At 42.3% G+C, this 21,367-nt stretch overlaps 1 protein-coding gene across 2 annotated transcripts in view; it reads left to right on the top strand.

Annotated features, from left to right (window-relative positions):
- The first annotated feature begins 4,685 nt into the window (after positions 1 to 4,685).
- The window catches only part of KCNAB1 (potassium voltage-gated channel subfamily A regulatory beta subunit 1), a 245,173-nt gene continuing 228,491 nt past the window's right edge, over positions 4,686 to 21,367 (top strand). Inside the window, exons 1-3 of one of the 2 annotated variants that reach the window (XM_075937758.2) lie at positions 4,686 to 4,780; positions 5,903 to 5,958; positions 12,023 to 12,212. In XM_075937758.2, the coding sequence (XP_075793873.2) occupies positions 5,919 to 5,958; positions 12,023 to 12,212 (230 nt within the window). In that variant the 5' untranslated portion in view covers positions 4,686 to 4,780; positions 5,903 to 5,918. Of the gene's footprint in view, positions 4,781 to 5,902; positions 5,959 to 11,834; positions 12,213 to 21,367 lie in introns of those variants that run through there. The other variant, XM_006123474.5, reaches the window with a different exon arrangement.

Below are 21,367 nucleotides of genomic sequence, written 5' to 3'. Positions count from 1 at the left end.
CTAAGGTGTTCCAGAGGCCTGTGTGGATGAGGTCTGGCATCATTCCAGTGTAATCTCCACATACATCTTGGTGACTGTCGGAGCAGAGTTCATAGCCTATAGAAGGGATACCTTGCGGTGAACTCTGACCACTCTGAAGGCAGTGGTCATTCAAGTAGTAAAAATGTTTTGAGGATTTTCCAGCCACCTAAGCCAATGAGCCCAGAGGGGTTTCTGCCCCAGGCCATCCTTTACTCTTAAAGCAATTGCCTGTAATTGTAATAGTTTTTCATGTCACAATTTCAACCCCCTAAAGTAAAAACTACTGAAATAAGTGTTAAATGGTATGAATCTTGGTTCTCCAGTCTGGGCACGGAGCTGCTTCAGAACACTAGGTGAGCAGAAGCTCTCTGCTTGCAGCAGACAAGGGGAAATGACTGGACAGGCTAAGCCTTGTTTCCATTTCTGTTGTGACATTTTGGGGCACTTTTGATCAAAATTCAGTTAAGTTTTGGCAGTAATAAAACTACTAAAATAAAATAAATTACTGTTCCTGCTTGGAAATAAAAGGAGGAGAACTGTACTGAAAGTGCCTGGGGTGAGAGGCCACCATTACCCAAGTGTGCCAGCCTGTGGTTGTGGGAAAGGAGCCAAGAGAATCCAGAATGGGGGACTCCTGTTGTCCAGTTGGCATCAGTCTGCCCCACATGTTAAGCAGTAGTTTTAAAAACCAAATGTTTGAAATCACTGTCAAGCAAGGGTTAGGTTTTGAGTCTGGCTGGGTGCTTGTGCAGGGGCATGAGAGTTACAGGCCATAGGCCTTTGGGAAGGCTGCTCAAACCATTGGACCAGCTGCAGATGGGTCAGAGGTATCGCACACTCACTCACCCTACTCCCTGTGAACGAGTGGAATGGATGGGAAATAAGTAAGGCCTTGCTCCTGTTTCCCATTGCTCTAGTCAGCAGAGGCAAGCTAAGCCTGTAGGGAAGGCAGAGTTGTGAGATGGGAATAACTTGTCTCATGGACCTGGAGCAAGTGGAAAGTAGGGAGGGACTTGTTACTGCCAAAGCTACAGTTCCTTCCAGGGGCAGCTCAGCTCTATGCTCCCCATTGAGCCATTGCTGTGAATCTTAGTCCTTGAGGCACAATTGAGCTCAAACTAATTTGACACTGGAAATACTGGAGTCTGCAGAAGGGGGTTTCAGACTAAAGAATCTAGTTTGCAAGCTCATTGTGAGTAAAAAGCTGAAAAACACCTTCGCCAGATACGTTTTCCCGCTCAATAATTTTCAAGGGCCACACTTCTATGTGGAGGAGGTGTGGGTCTGGGATGGAGGCTGGGTACAGAAGGGAACTTGGGGTGCAGTAGAGAGTGTGGGCTCTGAGAGGGAGTTTGGGTGGAGGGGACTGTGACCTGGGGCAGCGGTTTGGGGTCCAGGTTCTGGGAGGGGGTATAGGTGCAGAAGAGGATTCTGATCTGGGAGGGAGATCTGACCTGAAACGTGGGGATACAGAGGATTGGGCGATGACCTGGGCTGGGAGTTGGGGTGTGGGAGGGAGTGGGGTGTCAGAGGGTGGCTCTGACTGGGAGGTGCTTACCTAGGCAGCTCTCAGCCAGAAGTCCAGTGGAACACCAAGGCAGGCTCTTTGCTTGCCACAGTCCCAGGCTGCTCAAAATGGTTTTCTGCTTCCTTTATTCATGTGCCTCTCTGCTCTGCTCTGTGTGTGTGTGGGGGGGGGGGGGGGGGGGGGGGGGAGGGGGGAAGGAGGGGTGTGTGTGGAGATTGAGACTTCCCATGCTACCTCCACCCCCAGCCCAATTATCGCAGCTTACACTGGCCAGTTCCCAGCCAAAGGGAGCTGCAACAATTGGCCTGGGGATGGGGGCAGCACTTGAAGTCTGCACCCCATCCCCTGCAAGGGAGCAGCCAGCTGTTTTGAGCAGCCTCAGCTGCAGGAGGCAGAGACATTGCCTTGGTCTTGGAAGAGCAGCTCTGGCCCGCAGGCCAGATCTTGCCTGCCCCTCTGCTAAGGGCTTATCTACACAAGGAATTCACAAGGAAGTTAGTGAGGAATAGGTAGACTGTGAATTTTAAAGCTCAACAGTGACTTTATATTAAATTTCTGTCTGGATACTTATTCTTTACTTAGTGGTTTGAAGTGGACACAATCTGGCAGCAGCATACAGGGCAAATGTAGCTACATGCCGCATTGAATGCAAGTGGAGTTCTCATTTTGCTGTCTAGCTATACATGTCAATAAACAGTGGGGAAGGCAACGGGGAAAAGCTCTGAGTGTTCCTGGAGCCTCCCTCTTCTAGGAGTCTTTCACTGCAGTGGGAAAAGTTTCCTGCAGGTCTTTTTGGAAGGGTCCAGACTCTGGAGGATCAACAGAAATAACTTTCTGTCAACTGCCTTTACTCATATCATTCTGCTGGAGTATTGCAGTCAACAGGAAAGGGATTGGTGGTTGATTTAGTGGGTCTTTACTAGACTCGCTAAATCAACTGCTGGTGGATCAATCACTCCAGTATCAATTCACTCTCTAGTGGAGACAAGCCCTTGCCTAAGCAGTGTCTCACCAGCTACACTATTTAGTGTGATTGTTGAAGTGTATGTACTCTATACTCTTCCGAGTGGAGCATATTGTATAGATGTACCATAAGAGTGTCTTTGTGCGGTTTAACTTAATTCACTTCCAAAGCTATTCTGGGCTTTTTCACCATGACAAAAAGTCCCAAATGGAGCGTTTACCCTGTAATCTATGAAATTGTGGAACATTCTACAGGAATATTTTTCTGAGAGTTTCAAGACAGTGGCAAAAATGTCCATGTCCTATTTATATGAACACTTCTCCCCTTGCTATGCCAGTAGAGCTACATCATGGCTAGACAGATAGGAAGAGCTGGTCAAACTATTTTTGATGGAACATTATTCCATTGAAAATGCAGTTTCTTTTAAAATCTAAATGTATCTCAAGAACATGTTTTGGATAACATTTTCCAGTGCAAAAAGTTGAAATGTATTTTGACTCTTATAATGTATAAACTTTTATTTCATAGAGCCAAAAATATATAAAATACAAATGAAACATTTTGATGGTCCTAAATAAAAAAAAAGGGGGACTCTTTTGAAACATTAGATTTTTTTGTTTCAGTTTGGAACAACTTTGCTAAATGTTGTAATTTTCCCCCCTGGAAAATAAATATTAGTATCTTTTAAACATCATCAGAGGAGAATAAACACCTTTATAACAATTAATTACATTAACTCAAACCCCAGTAAGGAAGATTCATTACTCTAAGAAGATAATACAGGGCAAGATTTGCATCTGAGTCCATCAGGAGTTCTTATACATTTTTTTTTGCTGGACTCAGAGTGTAACCACCTATTCTTACTGGTGGCTGCACTGATGCTTTTTCCCTAAAATACTGTTGGATTTAGAAAAAAACGTAAATATGAAGTTACATATCCAGATATTGTAATTTATTTATGTAGGTTTTTTGCAGACTCAGTGTAAAAATAATGCTGCGAAAAGGTGATATTAGTACATTTTAATATCACTTTTCACAGGACTCTTAGTATCTATCTGGGAGCTGTGAAAAGCGATATTAACAAACCTATCACTTTTTACAGCCTCTCAGCTAGCCAGTAAGTCTGCTGTGAAAAGTGATACTTGCATGTTTGTTAATATATCACTTTTCTCAGCAAGCTCCAAGACATATCAAGCCTTGAACTGGGGCTGGAGTAAGCAGGGGTAATGCTGGGATGGATGCAGGCTGGAAGGGGGAAAAGGATGTAAGGCCATGAAGGCAGTGGTGCATCAGGGAGATAGATGTAGGGCCAGAGAAGTTAGCAAGGGCCAGGAATGGTGTATGGTGGGTAGTGAGACTTGCTGCTGCACAGCCAGAGCTGGGGGGTTGACATTTGCTGCCATTCAGCCAGGGCCAGGGGTCTGGACTTGTGGTCAGAACCCAGAGCTGGGGGCAGGAGCTGGAGGCTGCTGTGTGGCTAGAGTTTTGGGTTAGTGCTTGTGGAAAGAGCCTAGAGCTGGATGCCAGGGCCAGGAGCCATGTGGCTGGAGCTGGTGTTTGATGCTGAATGGTCAAGGCCAAGGGATCAGCAGGAAAGCCTGGGGCTATGCTTTTGGAACAGGGGTCAGCTCCCACCAGAGCTGGGCTTGGTGCCTGAAGCCTCCGGGCTGGAGCCTGCAGCCGTGTAGCTGAGGCTGGGAGTTGGTGCCTGAAGCCAGCATCTGCCAGGGCACAGCTGAAGCCTGGAACTGGGGCTGGAGCCCTGCAGCTGGAGGCCAGGGCTGCAGGGCTGGCACTGGGGGACCACAGATGATCGCTTAGACTTTTCTCACAGTAACATGCATTTGAACCCCCTTGTTTGCCTGTGAAATACAATGTGTATCTTTAGACTCTTCTTAGTACAGGCATTTTCCTAATTGAGTGTGTATTGTAACAGACCCTGGGACAGCTGGCTACAGAAGCTCAGGGGAGGGCAAATATGCAGGAAACTGGGTAAATAGTTTTCTGATCCCTGAGTGAACTGGCCAGGCACTGCTACCACTTAATGAAGGCAGGAAGGCTCCTGGGGTCATTTAAGAGCTTGCCTGAAGTAGCAGGCCAATCAGAGCACCTGCAGCCAATTAAGGTCTGCTGGGGCCAGTTTAAAAGGCTTCTCCTCAGGAAGGGCAGGGAAGGAGGCCAAGGATTAGGAGGGACACTGAAAGCTTAGGGACTGTGGTAGAGTGCTGTGGAGGAGCAGGAAGGATTGCTCAGGTACCAGGGAGAAGGTAATGAGAGGGATTGTTGGGAGAAGTGGCCCAGGGAAAGGCTGCAAGACTGGGAGTGGAGGAAATGCTGCCAGTTGTTGCTGCCTTAGGGCCCCTGGGCCAAAGTAGCAGTTCCCCCCGCAAACCTCCCCATGCCAATATGGGGCTGGAGGCAGGGCTATGGAGGGGTTTCACCCCAAAGTATGCACTAGCCTGTCAATGAGAATGGTATAGTGGGCTCTGGCCCTTGCCTCTAGTAAAGGGCAAGGGGCTGTTTGGGGGGTCACAGAGGACCTCTGAGGCAAACACCAACCTGCCAGGAAGTACAGGACCCTTGGGCATGGCCAAAGCTTTCCCACAATATTTGTTTGAGGTTTGTTTTTTCTTTATAATTAATAATCTACTTTTAATAAATAGCTTCACAATATTCTTCCTGTTCCTGGCTTTTGTTGAGGAGAGACTTATTGAACTGGCTCACTTAGGATCATCTTTTTTATAGATTACATGTTGATTTTTCTAAAAATAGATATTACCACAAGAGATGAATGGGGAAATTGACTGGCTAGGATGACTGCACCAGAATGGACTTTAGACCAAAGTACACTAGAAGTGATTGAAACTCAGAGTTCCCATCTCATGGTGGAACTTTAACATATTTACACTAAATTAAAACAGATGTCAAAACAAAACGTAGTGTGTGTGTTCTGCAATTCTGAAAACCCCCACAACTTCAATTTTGCATATTTTTGTAGGACCTTCATAAACATCATTTTGACTTTATCAAAAAATTTAGTTTAGTCAAATCAGTTTTTTCCATTAGCAAACTCTTGATGAACATTTTCTGGCCAGATATAAATGTATGTTTACATAAAGTAAAACAGCCAGTGGTGAGAATCCATTCTCATAACTAGATGAGAACCATGATGTGGATTTTTGAGGAACTGGAGGCTCTGTTTAGAAATATAAAAAGGATCTCTCTCACAATCCCCACTTAAAAATGAGCTGAACTTAATGAAAATGACCTAAAGGAAAATGTAGTCAAATTCTGACAGTACAGAGCTGGGACTATTTATCAAGGGAATGTTCTGCTGAAAAATTAATGCAATTGTTTATAATTTGTTTTTTAATGGCTTTTTTCAACAGAAGAAGATTGTGAAGAATGGTCATTCTGTATGTGAAAGGGTGCTTTATTGTCCATTGTAAGTATGAGGGGGATGGATCATTTTAATAAAGCTATATGCCAGGCATACCTTGGAACCAGACTCTCATAGGAAAGCATTATGTTTTGGCAATCAGTGACACAGAAAAAGACCTACAAGATATGGAGGATAACCAGCTAAACATGAGCTGGCTATGGCAGCAAAAGTATTCCACAGATAGATAAGTAAGGAAACATCAAGTAGCAGTTGGGAAGCAGTATTATTTCTGTAGATAGCATTAGTGAGATCATCGCTGGAGTATTGCATCTGTGTTTGCAATTTGAAAAGGGAGGTTGTCAAATTGGAAAGTGTTCAGCAAAGAACTACAAAAATGACTTGAGTCCTGGAAATCCTGCTTTGCAGTGCTGGTCTACGAAGAAACTCAATCTATTTAGCTTAGTAAAGAGAAGGTTAAGAGGTGACCTGATCACAATCTGTAACTGAAGTCTTTTGCTAGGAGAGGGCTTTTTAATCTAGCAGACAAAAGCACAAGAGTCAGTGGTGGAAACTGAAGCTAGAGGAAATCTAAGGTGCAGGGTGGGTTTTTTTTAAAGTGTTGATTAATTAGCCAAAAAAAATTACTGAGGGAAGCTGTGGATTTACTCACTGACAGTGTTTAAATCAAGACTGGATGCCTTTCCAAAAGATAAGTAATAACTCTACCAAAGTTTCTGGGCTCAATGCAGGAATCAAGGTAAAATTCTATAACCTGTGTTATGCAGAAGGTTGGACTAAATGGTCATTTCCACCTCTTCCAGCTTTAGAAATCAACCAGGTACAACTATGAGTTTTCAGGTATGAGAGCATATTTTGCACAGTTCAGCTTAGTTCAGACTCTTCTGGGTTTAAGCTCTTTTATCTAGCCAATAAGTCCTTGCTTGGTATCTTCATGCCAGCTCCTGTTGCAGTGTGACAAAATCTTCTGAACTTCCGATAACAGGAATCCCTATGATAGGAGTGTCTCCCTCACAAGGGAAATGAAGCTTAACCAATTTATTCAGAGCTACCTACAAATCAGTGTAACTTTTGTGTTGCAAACATATGGGTTTGAACTATAATATTCTAAGATTATTATAGAGGGACATAGAATTCTGAATACCACATTACCTATGCAACTTTCAGGAGCAGCTGAACCTTTTCGACACTGAGGATAAATTGACTGATCCATAGTATTCTACGTGGCCCTCTGTGCCTTGTGCTGCAAGGCTTGCCTCAGGCCTACATTCTTGTGCCCTGCTTTTTTTTGTCACTCTAAAATGAGAATCTTGCCTTTTCCCCTACTCTGCCCATTCGTGTTTGTTTATAATGTACTTATTGTTTCTGTAGCTCCTTCCATTAGGGTTCCCAGGTGTCCTGTTTTTAAACAGAACATCTGGTGGAAAAGGGACACTGGTGGCTCCAGTCAGAACTGCTGACCACATCGGCAGGTTCCCTCCCTGGATCCATATGGCTCCTGGAAACAGCAGCATGTCCCTTTGCCCCTATACTCAATAGATAGTTATGGGGGTTCTGTGCAGTGTCCCACCCTGAGTGGTGGCTCCATATCTCCCATTGGCTGGGAACCGTAGCCAGTGGGAGCAGCAGGGATGATTCCTGCAGATGGGAACAGCTGGCAGAATTGGAGGGACTGACTGGCCTTCCTGGAAGTTTCCTGAGGTAAACATCACCCAGAGCTTACACCCCACCCTCCCTCTTGCCCATAATCCACTGCCCCAGCTGGAGCCCTTAGTCCCCCTGTATTCCAAAACCTTCTGCCCAAGCCTACACCCTAAACTCCTCATTCCCAGCCCAGGGAAAATGAATGAGTGATGGAAGGAGGAAGATGGAGTATGGAGGGGGTTGGGCCTTGGGGAAGGAGCAGGGCAAGCTTATCTTCCATCTGAATACTACAAAGTGCTTAGCAAATGATAAATTAAGCCTTCTAGACTTATGTGGCAAATAGCCTTAGCTGCCCTGCTTTTCACTGTGGGAAGCTGGGCATACATAAAGAAGTTTAAATGAGTTGGCATATTGTGTGACCTTAGTCAACTAGCATGTGAGTAACAGAGCTGGTAATAGCATCTGGGTTTCCTAAGTGCTAGTCCTGAGTGTGATCTGCAGGTCACACCATCCTGATTTCATGCATTACTGGTGCTGAGCTATGCCACTTGTCCCTTCTGCTTCTTGCCTTGAAGGAAGAAGCAGGATTCTGTATACAGGGAGAGAGGATTAGTTGGGACCCTTCTCAGGAAAGTGTCTCAACATGGCTGTCTCTCAACAGCTTCAGATCTTTCATTCTTGCTGCAACATCCTTAGGCTATGTCTACACTGCAGGCTTCTTGCGCAAGAACTTTTTGCGCAAGTATACTTGTGCAAAAAGTTATTGCACAAGAGCGTGTCCACACTGCTATGTGCTTTTTGTGCAAGAGATGTGCTTTGGCACAAGAGCATCCATGGCAGTGTGGATGGTCTCTTGCGCAATAAATCTCTGATGGCCATTTTAGCCATAGGGGTTTCTTGCACAAGAAACTCCTGTTGCTTGTCCACACAAGCCTTTTTGCGCAAGACCTCTTGTGCAAAAAGGGTTATTCCTAGTGGGGATAGGAATAACTCTTGTGCAAAAAGTTCTGTGTTTTTATGCTTTACTGTTCTTTTTCTTGCACAAGAATGGGCTTGCAGTGTGGACACTCAGCAAGTTTTTGCACAAAACTCTGCAGTGTAGACATAGTTATAGGGTCCACTTATGCCTTTGGGAAACTAGGTGCAGGTGAATGGGAGAGTAATATTAGCTTTGTGTGAGCATGTAGGACAGCTCATTGTTTGCTCTTGCATAAATTATATTGAAAGTTTGGCCACCATTGCTGTACTGTCTGATTAAACCAGTGTGTGTCGGAATACATCTGCAGCATCCTGTTATCAATATTTAAGGATTAACTTCACTTCCTGAAAAGCAATCCCATTATCTGGATCACCTTCTCTGGCTAATAAGATAGTCACTTTAGACAATTATACATGCCATAATGTTAAACTGACAAGTTCAGGGACCATCTCCTTTGACAAATCTATTGGGAAATGAGCAATGCCCTGTTTAAAGGAGGAACTAATTGCAAGCATGTGCTTTTGATTTATTTAATTTATTTTCGTGTGCTTATTACCTTTTAAGGTCTGCACTGCATTTGGGACCAAGCAGTGTTTGTTTAATGGTAATGGAAAATCTGAAACTCAATTCAAAAGCAAGTTTCCATATATGCTCATATGAGCTGTTAGTAGCCAGTTTTCAAATGCAGGCATCTAAAGAAGTTTGTAAGGTTTGAAACGGGACATCTGTAATTTGAGCAAATTTTATTATTAAGTTTTTAGAAATGTGGTGTCTGATCCAAAGCCCATGGAGGTCACTGGAAAGTCAGTGAGCACTGGCTTTGGCCTTAACCCTTATGGGGAAGAAGTGTGGGTGCTAATTACCCATCCTGTAGGATAGAATATTTCTTTATATTTTAAAATTTGGTTTCAAAATTCTATACAAAGGAGATGATACTCTGTTACATTTTTGGTGGCGGTTAGAGTAATTTATATATTTCTATTAAATTTAATTATTTCTGTTTTATTTATTTTTAAATGTCTATTTACATTCCAGAAAACATGTTAGTTTTCATTCCTCTTTCCATAAATGAATGAACCTGATTTCCCTACCCAGAATTTCAAATGATTTTTTTTTTCTTTTTGCCAAGTATGATCATCTTCCTTGGGAGTTGTAGACCCTCAGGTGGCTGGTAAGGCTGATGCTTGAACTAGAATTTCTATTACAGTGAGGACAGATGTTTCCAGGTACAGTAGGAGGCTGTTGACCATGACTAGAAGCCAATCTCTCCTTCCTCCTCAGCTTGTTGGTGGGTCAATTCAAAATGCAGAGAAAGTACAACAACAAACCTCAGAAGCAATGGCTGGAGGAATTGTGGAAAAAACAGGAAGTGTCTGGTGTATACTGAAGTTTAGCTCCTCTTTGCAGTCTCTTAAAAAAGATAGTGGCAGAGAGGTAGGAGTAATGTGCAAGCCACCACACAGGGGGCAGACAAGAATGGAAACCATGACACAGCGCCTGTGTTTCACCAGCTCAGAGGTGACTTAGCCTCCCGTGGCCTAGGGCACAGGTCCCTTCTTCAGTAGTGGGCTTCAGGGAACACAGTCCTACCCAGCGCTGAAACAGGGTACCTCTGTCAGACCCCCAGAGTTCAGCATACAAGGGCCAGGCACAACTGGTATTTGTTTACTTGGGACACTCTGGAGCTGCCTGATCCACATGGTCTGCTAGGATGGGGAAAGGCAGGATTATGGCCCTTTTCCTCCAGGAACAGCCTCTACCCCAAATACATGTGCACATTGACACTGGAAAGCTTAAAGAATCCTCACTCATGCAAGTAGACAGCTTCAAAGCAGATGGATTACTTGCCTGAGTAAACCTTGGTCTTGTAAGAACAGGTTATAAGACCCAACATATGAATGGAGACTACAAAAGTTACAAATAGGTTATACAGTCTTTAACCTGATCATGGGGACGACTCAGCAGTGACCTTCTATGAAACTGTATCATGAAAGCTTATCAGCCTACATAAACTCACATGATCATGCTGGAAAAAATAAATCACCTGCCTCCTTATCAAGACTTTCTAGGGATAGTGAATAGCATTTTAAAGGCCCTTCTATAGAAACAGGATCTAAGCATACTTTAAAATTCCAAAAAAGCCCTGACCCAAACATAGGCTAACTACATTAGTAGGGAACTCTATTCAATAACTTCCAGTGATACTATCACTGATGCAGCTTTATCAGCTGTTAGCACTAAGGGCAACCCTAGTACAAGACTGCAGTGGCTACCAGTGTCGTTACCTCTCCTTTAAAGCATCTGGTATTCTCCTTTAAATATACAAGAAGAAGAACCAGTGTGGGGCTGAGTTCTAGAGTTGGTGACCTTCAAGTATGTCATCCTTCAAATACAATGAACAATTAGACAATTGGTCCAAAAAGTTTATTCTTTTTCTCCAAACAGATATTTTCATAGGTTTCAATTGTCCCCTTCACAGCTATGTGCATGCAGTAAACAGGCTGCATTCAAAGCTCTTGTCCATCTTTTGTATCTTAACAGTGAAAAGGAAAATGATCCAGCTTTGGGATCCATTCTTTTTATTTACCATATTTTTACTGGCTTGAAGGCCCAGTTAATCCTTGGATATCAGAATAACCAGTAGCAAGCATAATCTTCTATCCTCATCTCTAAAGGTATTACATTGAGAAAATAATCTTCAACATTCTTTTATGGAAATATAAAAATAAATTGTTACAATATGAAAGAAGCAAGGGAATCAGAATTCTAATTTCTTTTTTGAAGTAATTTAATTCAGTAGGTTTTCACTTTTTTTATTTAAAAAGGCAGTAATAATAAAATAAGCTCCAATCCTCTGACCTCCTATACACATTAACTTTACACAGTCATTTTCCCACCATTGATTTCAATGTGACCATTCATATTATATAAAGTTAAGCACATGTTAAATCTGTGCATAATCTGGGTCTAAACTACGTACAATTATTTTCAGCTAGGTCTAAATTCAAATGCACATCATGACAAAACAATTCAGTGAAATATATGTAGGAGATGTTTTGGTTGTAACTATGTAAAAAGATTATCCATATACAACAATTTTTCTTGTCTTGTAAAATGATAGTGTGTTTAAGAGTGGTATTTGTTGTTTATTGTGAAACCTGGGATACTACTACTTTGTGTATTCAAGTATGTCAACAGGTAGGCAGCTTACAGATTTTCCTATGAATAGGTTACGACTATTCTTTCTGGTTAAGCCCTGTAGACACATATCTAATTACAGCTTTGTGGCCAGGATAAGGTTATAGAGAGAGGAAAGTACATGCTGAAATCAGTTTAAATGACTTTCAGGCAGTGACTTAGTGCTAGGTGGTGGTTCCTTTGCAGACAGGCAAGACCCAAAAATGCTTGCGGCACGCACTGGGACAGTGGGGGGTAAAAATTTTGATGAGACAACAAAGCTTAGGAAACACTCTGTGCTTTCTTTAGGGAGTAGAGAAAAAGCTTCAAAGAGCGTCTCTGAAAGCAGCAAGGACAATAGACTCAATACCAGAGGCCAGATCCAGCAACGGGCCTGGAGACTGGCACTCATGCGAGAACTGGAGATGAACTGGTATCTGAAAATATGTGACTTAGCATATGAGCATACGGTTGCGTACACCACTGGAATGCCTCACAGGTAAGACAGCTAAACTTATTTCAAATAAGTGTTGACCCCTACCAAGAAACCTGAAGGCTCTCAGGATTTTGTATCCTGTTTGCTATTGGAAATTTTCTAAACACTTTACAGTGGGGCTGGAGGTAGGGGTAGAGATGAACTCTAATATGTGTACAGTACAAAATTAGGCAATTGCCTGTAATTGTCAAATTTGAATGTCACAAAGTTGCTGAATCCTTGGACTTGTATCTCATCAGCTATCATGTCAAGTGTGATTTTGTTTGAGTACCCAATATACTGCTAATGTGCAAGGATTCGGCAGGTGTTTTGAGAGTATGGAATGAAAGCATTTGCAAACCCTTGTTGCAGAATTTTCCTAAACTGTGAGGGAATGGGTCGATGTCAGCTTGAAAACCAGCCACTTCTGAGAGAGAAAGGAACCTCTTCCTTTTATTCACTACACTGTCTCTAACCTAAGCCCCTTTATAAACTCAAAGCCTATGGGAGCCTGATTTTAATAAATTCTAAATGTAAAGGGGACTCATCAATGCAAATAAGACCCAGGCTTAGGTTTATGGGTCTCTAATATCAAATCTCTAAGGAGTCTTAATTAGGTAGGGGTTTAATATAAATTGGTTATCAGTGTTTCAAACCTGCTGTCATAAAATGATACAAGTCATAGGCTGGGTTCTGTCACCCCATCCAGATTGAGTGGGATCTCACTCTCATATCCCCACTTTCTTCAGTGGATGGCAGGTAGAAGGAAAGAATTAACAAGCATTTTTTTATCCAGCCCATCTCTGTCAGGGTGGGAATTGAGGGTGGGGTGTTGTTTTTGTAGTAGTTTCTCTTGCCCAACTTTAATACATTTAGCTGACAGCCAGACTTTTAACCCCAAAGTCAGGCAAAATCATCCTATATCTTAAAGCCAAGCGTCTAAAGTGACTGATGTGGAAAGGTCTTGCATTTACAAGTCAGCCAGGAATCAGTAAGCTTTCATGGATGAGAGGCTGGAAGAAGGCTGAAAATTGAAAGTAGCTAAAAGGAAAATGTGAGCCAGTTGGTATAGAAATGAGAGGTTTTGCATGTATGTTTGCTAAGAAATTAGTAGCAGACAGCATCCAGTAAGGGAAATATTAACGCAATAACTGTTTTTAGTTTTCAAATAAATGTGGAGTGAAAAACACATTGTAAAAACAGAATGACTGTGACCCTTCACTTACGTCTGCGCTGCAATCACGTTCTTTTGAAAAAAATCGAAAGAACTGAGTGGTTTTTCTGACATTGGTAAACCTTTTTCTATGAGGAAGAAGCCTTTTTCCGAAAGAGCTCTTTTGGAAAAAGGTGTGTGTGGATGGGGAAGAGGAAGGTCTTTCAAAAGAAGAGGAAAAAGCACAGGCGGTGGTCACTCTGTCCATAGTAATCATAGCTTAAATGTGAAATAGTGTCCATTCAGTGTGGATGCTATCTTTTGAAAAAGCAGATCGCTTTTTCGATACGTTTTGGCAGTGTGGGCACTCTCTTTTGGAAGAAGCTTTTCCAGAAGAGATCTTCTGAAAAAACTTCTTCTGAAAGAAGCCTACAGTCTAGACAAAGCCCCAGAGAATCAAAGCAAAGAAAACTCACTTCTGTTGAGCCCAAGAAGCATTGCTTGTATTTGCATTTCTAGCCTCCCCCTTCTCTCACCTCCTCCCCCCCCCCAAATCTGTGGGGTTAGACCTAGAAGTGTTGTTTAGATCATTGTGGAGGTAGGATCTGATTTTACTCTGATGTAGAACTCTGGTCTCAGCCATCACCCAAAAAGGGTTAAGGATGCTCCAATGTAGTATTTTGGTTTGGTCAATGCAGAGAGCTATGTTGCTGGTAAAATTCTAATTTGGTTCTGGTTTTAGATTCTGAACTGCCCTTCCCCAGAGTATCTTGATGAGGAGTTTGGGTCTAACACTGGTGTCTTATTTATAGAAACAAACTCTGAATGCTATCCAATATACAGCTCCATGATAAATTCCCCCCCATTGCATTGCTATGAAAATGTGTGTTTTTTTAATGTAATTTGAGTGGTAGTAAAAACAGGGCCGATTGGTAGATAATATATTTAGAGACAGTGTCACTGACTTCCTTAGATTATGGTTGTGTTAACTGCTATGAAATTTAATTTCAGAGACTACGAAAAGATCTGATTGTTTCCTACAAATTGCTTTCATATGCCAATCTCCAGTGCCAATGTCAATAGCCTGTTCCCTGAAGCCTCATGTGGTGTTTTTAGTGTGCCTTTCAGAGAACAGTAAACAGAACTTACTGTTACTTGACACTGAAGCAGTTTTTATACACAAAGCTTAAAAATAGTTTAGGCCCTTAAAAAATATAACAATTTGTTTCAATCGAAACATAAGACATCTATGACCTTGTCAGCACCAGTCTGAATTCCTTAGGTTTTGGTCACCCACAGTTTGCAGAGACAGAATAACTGGAGTCATCCACATTTGCATGCAAAAATCACCCTCTCGGTGACATTGAATTACAGTCTTTTCAAATATGTTCTCTTCTGAGATCAGTCTGTTTATCTACTTTGAAGGATCAGCTGAGTCCATGGTACGTTAATCTTTTGATGATCTAATCTTACTGAGTATTAGTGACTGAATGAGAGTTGTAGCAAAGGGTTGCAGAATTGTGATATTTTGTCATCTCACAAATGCTATTCCTTTATGCATTATATTGATTCATGTTCTTTGGGTGGTTTATCTGGGATCTCTATTAATCTTCTTGATATAATAATTCAGGTGCTCTTTAAATACATCTTAAACACACTACAAATTGCATACAGTGGGTACCATTAAAAAGCTAAAGTTTTTCTATCTTTGGCATACAGTGGTATCTGAGACACCAACAATTCTCTAGCCCAAGGCTTGGGAATTATCTGCAGATTTATTTGACAAGTGCTGATTGTTTTTGAGTGTGGGTGGAATATGAAGGGGGAGGGGTTTAAAGGCAACTTGTGTATACATATCTCCTCTGAAATGCTGCCTAGGCTAGAGGGTGAAAGAAGGCAGTAAGACTCACAATTTATAAACTGCATAATGCACAAAAATGTGGGGAAAGAGACATTTGGGACAACCCCCTTAATCTTGTTAAAGCACTATGGGACCTTTAAGGTCCACACAGAGCAGATAGGGCCTTGTTTTTTACAGACCCTACTGCAAAGCCTGCTATGTAGTCTACAGAAAAACTGCATGGCACTCAGCTGTTCTCCCTCGGGAGGATGAAGAACTGAATTAATACTTACAGGATTTCAGTTTGATTCCAAAGAATCTAGGTATAACAAATCTGAGGTTTAGAGGAAGGGGTTGGCTTAGTGGTCTAAAGGCAGAGCAACATGCCGATAGACAATACACTTGGACTCGTGCAAATAGTCTCATCTGGAGCCTGTCAGTACTATTCAAAGCTCCAAGCAAAATAGAGAGACACCAGCTGCTGAGCATTCTGCTGCAGCCCCATTCCCACTTCCCGCCAGGCTAGCAGCGAAGGACCACTCTTAGCTGGGATGTGCTACTTCTAGGCTGCCACCCAGCCATAGCTGCAGTCTGTCTCCAGAAAAAGAGAGAAGTGTTTCAGTCTTGTGGGAAATTTCTATTTATCACAGCTACAGAAAAGTGTTTGATGTAGCCACAATAGCTTTTAAAAATTCTAAGAGTTTGTCTATTTGTGTTACAAAGGCCTAGCGGTGGTGAGCAACCTGTAGCCTGAGGGGGTTCTGTGTGGCTCACAAGACAGTCTGTTTATCGTTGCTCATGTGCAGAGCTGCCAGATTCTGTTTGTTTCCACCCATGTAGGTTCCTCCCCTCCCCCACAGGTATTTTGAAAGTGAAGCGCATGTAAAACAAGGGCATGTGAAGTGAGGTGTGTGCTGATTGCTCACAACATTGACTATGAGACCTGGTACTCCCTCTGCAACAAATCAAAAGCACTGCAATGGTGCAATTGGTACCTCCTGCAAATTCTAGGTATGCAAACACAGGTAGCAAAACTAGCCTATCCCAGGAGACCACCTTGGTTATGACAATCTTGCTGCTCACTGAGATGGAGGGCTTCTCTTGTGACCCACTCACTAGCCTAGGCTCCCCATTGCTGGTCTAGAGACATCAACTGTGATCCAGCCTAGGGATGTTAAATATCGGTTAATTGAAAAGTCAAGTAACCTCATGAACTCTTACCGGTTACTTGACAGTCCCTGGGGGCAGTGCTGGCAGCCAGTGCAATTCGGCTTCACTCCTGAGGAGCTCCCTGCCATTCTGTGCTGTTGCTGCCTCTTATACAGAGGCAGCAGTGCAGGGTGCCAGGTGGTAGATGTCCGCGAAGGGTTCCAATTGCCCTGCATTGCTGCCTCTGATACAGGGGTGGCAGCAGCCTGTATCCAGGGGCAGGGGCTGATTCTGAGTTCCCAGACCCATGTTGAGTCAGAACTAAGCAGGGCTGCCTGCCCGCCTACTTCCTAGTAATACTTTAAATGCAGACCTGCAGCGGTGGTACGTTCTGGATCCATCACAAGCCAGGACTGAGACAGGCTGCTGGCCAGCCTGCTAAAAAAATGTACGGAGAGGAGAGGGAAATGCACGTAGCCTACAGCATTAACCTATAAGCTTTTGCTTATTGATTAATGATCGACTACCCTGTTACATCCCTAATCCAGCCCCCTTTGTACCAGGCCCTGCACAAACAAAATAAGTATCTGCCCCCTAAGAACTTGCATTCTAAACGGACCAGACAGGATTGTGGGGTGGGGGTGAGGGGGTTCAGCAGCCAGAGTTGGTAAGAAACTGGAGCTGTTGCTCCATAGTCCTCTCCCAGCCTTGTGCTGCAGAGAAAGGGGAGGAAACACAGCTTGCTGCTGCGTGCACTGAGCAGGGTGACCATTGCCTTATGCAGCAAGTCTAGTTGACTGAGGGCAAGCTGACATCTCACATCGCACATTCTCACAGGAACTTTTCTCTTCCCTCTGCTGACGTTCCTGACCCACTGGTCCCTCCCCAGTTCTGTTGCCATTTTCATAATGGTCAGGAATCCAGAATGGACCTTTCGATAATAGGAAAAGAAATTGATAGCTCAATTCACCTGATTTAAGTGAAGCTATAATGTATTCTGAGAAACCAAATTGCCTTGATGGTTTGACTGAGGGACATTACATCATTCAAGTATCCAGCCAAAGGCCCTAAATAAACCCCATGAGAACCTGCATTTATCAGAGTTGGACTGAATCCAGAACAAAAATTTGTCTTGACCTAAATATAAGACATGGGAAACAGAGTTGGCTTTCTCTTCCCAGTGGCAACACACAGTCTCTTTGAATGCTTGACCATGAGAGGTTTCAACTGATTGGAAAAAGGTCACTGATCCCGGCTAGGATCCATCTTAGGCACCAATTAAAATGAGCCAGTAGCAACAAGCTACAGTGACTGCAAGGGAAAACTCTGCTTTATAGTCCCATGGTTCTATTAGGCAAACATAACAAAGTTAAAGCAGCATCGCCTAACAGAAATAAAATGGCAACAGACTTCCCTTCTGTAAGAACATAGAGAAGCCAGAAAAGTGGAAACTAGTGAGAAACTGAATCTCCAAGGCTTTATTGGACTTTGAGAATCTTTTTGATCAGCTTTTATCTTGGAATATGCATTTATACAAACCTTCCTGCACGGAAATCCCACCCCCCAAGCCAAGTGTGCCAAAAAACAAAGAAGCACCTTTGAGGGGTAAAAGGCAAAGCACCATCCTTAAAGTCTGCCCTCCAGCAAGATGCTGGGCTGAAAGTCTAAGTGGAACTGCAGAACTGAAAGAACTAGCGAAGTTTTTGCATATGCATGGACTATCATTGCACGAAACTGTCAAAGCTGAGACAGGAATGCTATACAGGTACTTTCATATACCCATTGTCGGATTATCTTCATAGTCAAACCTAGTTACTAAAAAACAGTTGAAATGAGAGAAATCTGGCCCAATAAATCTTACAGCAAAGAATGACAATAAAATGGCTATAAATAGATAAGTACAAAGAGATGTTCTTTAAGATATTACATAGAGTTGTAGCCATTTTGGCCCCGGGATGTTAGAGAGACTTGGTGGATGTAGTAATATTTTTTACTGGAAAAATGCTGTTGATGAAAGCCAAGTTTTTGAGCTACGTGGAACTCTCCTAGTCTGGGAAATGTACTTAACGAAAATACATCTATTTATAGTATAAATGCATCTGACAGAACATCTCTATAGTTGATCTACCTACTTTATCTACCTTTAAAATCTGTCTGCCTGTTCTTTCACACACACACAATTGTTCTTCATTGTCTAGAGTAAATGTACCCTGCATAATGTATGATCTAAATTCAGATTGTAATTTGCCTCAAGGAAATTTTAACTTTTTTTTTCTTGGAAAAACTAGGACAAATAATAAATACAATGAAAAACATGTAAATAAAATGTTGATTTCCAGGAGTATGACACTTCACATTTTAGTCAATTGTTATTGAATGCATAATACATTGTCTCTGTTTAAAACATGGATATATGTATAGAATTCTAAAATTTGACAGTGTTTTTGTGTGCTAATTTGAGGCTTTAAGTGAAAGAGTTTATTGCATGCTTTTTAATGGATATATTGCAGGAGTGTACCTCACTTTAGCTAGTTACGTGAAGAAACATGTTTTACCAATTCCCTTTTAATATTAAACACTATTAATAAGAGAAAAGAATATCCTTTTGTCGGGATATGTTAAACTATCCCTGAAAATTGGAGGGTGGGGGGAAGAGGATCAGAAATAACAGGCAAAATTATCATAGATAACCAGGTGCTCTAGGTGGTGCTACTAGTCTAGACCTGGAATCAGAAACCTACCAGTTAATACGGATTTTTAGAACCATACTCTTAAGCAATCTTTCTGTTGCTAGCATTATTAGTATCCCATCACCAGTTCCTCTAGGAAACAGGGAAATGGACTGAAATGTATCTCTCACAAGTGGCATCCAATTGAGATAATTATCTGGTTTTTGAATACACAGGGTTTTATTGTGACCTATTAAGGTTGTGGCTCTAATGTTGCTGCCTTTTGGATGAAAGCTAAGCACCTGATATTGAATGTTTATTCATGTTGAGGAGCTCCTAATTCCATGAGTACAATCCCATTGACCTCAGTGGGACTAACCACAGAGTAAGATACAACTGCTCCTTATAAATATCAGAATCAGACCCTAATATGGTATACAGAGAGGACTGATGGGGTTGGGGTAAATTCTGCATGTTTCTTTCCCGGCTACTCTCTCTTGGGTTTGTGATATATATTGTAGTTCATCAGAGTGTCATATGAGATCTCAAAAGTCACACTGCTCACTGATACCATCATGGAACGTATGGTTGGTGGTTATTGAGAAACAGCATAGTTATAATAAATATGCTCTTGGTCTATCTGGGGTTGGTCACCAGCAAAGAGTGAAAAACCTGTTTGCTGTCAGACAAGAAATGTTTATCTAACTGACTGTTTACAGGTAAACTAGATCCGGTATGTTTCACAAAGGGATCTCCTATCACCATTCTGAACTGAATGTAAATGAGATACTGTGAAAACTTCAAAGAAAAAAATAACACGAGAAAATGGGGGTGAGGGTGGGGAGTAAGGTTTGCTCCACTATATTTGGGGGATAAAGAAGATACTTTAGCATCCCTCACCTACCAGTAAGTAAATGAACAATGAGTTTGTTTCAGGAAAGTAAGATCTCAACCAGCCTTGGATGAAAATGCTGGTGGGAATTTTGGGTGAAAACTTTTAATTTGATTTTTTTTGTGTGTGTCTAGAAAATGTGGTTTATATGTAACCATTTATTATAATCTTACTTGATATCACCTGGATCTCTAATCTTTAATTAAACTTTATTCTTGTTTACACTATAATTATATCTAAGTGCTGTGGTGTTAAGCAAAGTGCTGGTCTTGTATTGAATATTACAAGCCGGTTTCCATCGGAACTCCAGGCCTAGTAATTCTGAGTGTTCAGTGGCTAAGGGGCCGGACAGAGCAGGGACACTCTGAGGACTTAGATGTTGTTGTATGATGATTGCTTCCCACACAGAAAGCAACACCTGCAGGGGCCTGAAAGGCAGTGCTTGTGCTAATGAAGGCTAGTGGTGTCAAGGAGCTGATCCACAGCAAGCACAGACGTGTATGTGTGTGTGTGTGTGTGTGTGTGTGTTATACTAAAGGCATATGATGAAGTGCCTCACACCTGTGCATGTTCCTGGGGACAATGAGATGCCACTAGCCTACTTGATGCTTCCTATATCTGCTTGTGCCTATGTATGTTGCAGCTTGGAAATGCTGTGTAAAACCTATCCAAGCCACTCTTTCCCCCATGGGTCCCTTGATATCTGCTCTGCTCCTCAATGTACAGGAAAGTTATTAGGCTTTTCATCTTTTCTTACCCTGGGGTCTAAGGCAGGACTAAGGCAGAACTGTTTCTGCTTCCAGGGCAGTCTATCCAGATGTGGATTGTTCAATTGGTTTTCAGTCTTCCTAGGTAATTGCAAGTGCAAAGCTCCCTGAAGGCCCTTTGTACCATTCAAACTCTTCTTACACCAGATTTATATCTTATACCTTATAAATGCTGCAAAAGGACTTGTGCTGCCCTTCTACCTAGGGTTGAAATGAACTGTTTGGAGAACCAAGGGTTTTCTTAGCCAGGTCTACACTGGTGGAGAAAATCAATTCAAAATTTGCAGTTCATGTATCTGGAGTTGACGTATCTTGCATAATTTTTTCCCACAGCAGAAGGTCGACAGGAGAAGCTCTCCTATCAACTTCCCTTAACAGTACCACAGTCAATGGGGAAGCCCTCAGCATTTGATTTATCAGGTCTTTAATAGATCCACTAAATCAAACTGCGGTGGATTGATTGACGGAGCCTCAGTCCTCCGATAAGTGAAGACAAGGCCTTACAATCTAAGGTTCTAGTTGTACTTTTAGAAATAGACCAGCACAGAGGACTGGAAACTCTTTGACAGTGCCATCACAGATGTCTCCCTTGCAGTCTTCTATAAGGCCATTTCTATCAAGTTCTTCTAGCTCAGGGCTTCTCAACTTTGGAAGCCCTGGGGGCCACAATGATACTCTCAGCACATGTCAAAGGCTGCAACTTAAGTGT

The sequence above is a fragment of the Pelodiscus sinensis genome, chromosome 10 (assembly GCF_052426305.1).
Source record: "Pelodiscus sinensis isolate ZL-2025 chromosome 10, ASM5242630v1, whole genome shotgun sequence".
NCBI classification, from domain to species: Eukaryota; Metazoa; Chordata; order Testudines; family Trionychidae; genus Pelodiscus; species Pelodiscus sinensis.
Note: the sequence above shows the minus strand (reverse complement) of the source record. Positions and strands in the feature narration are given on the sequence as shown.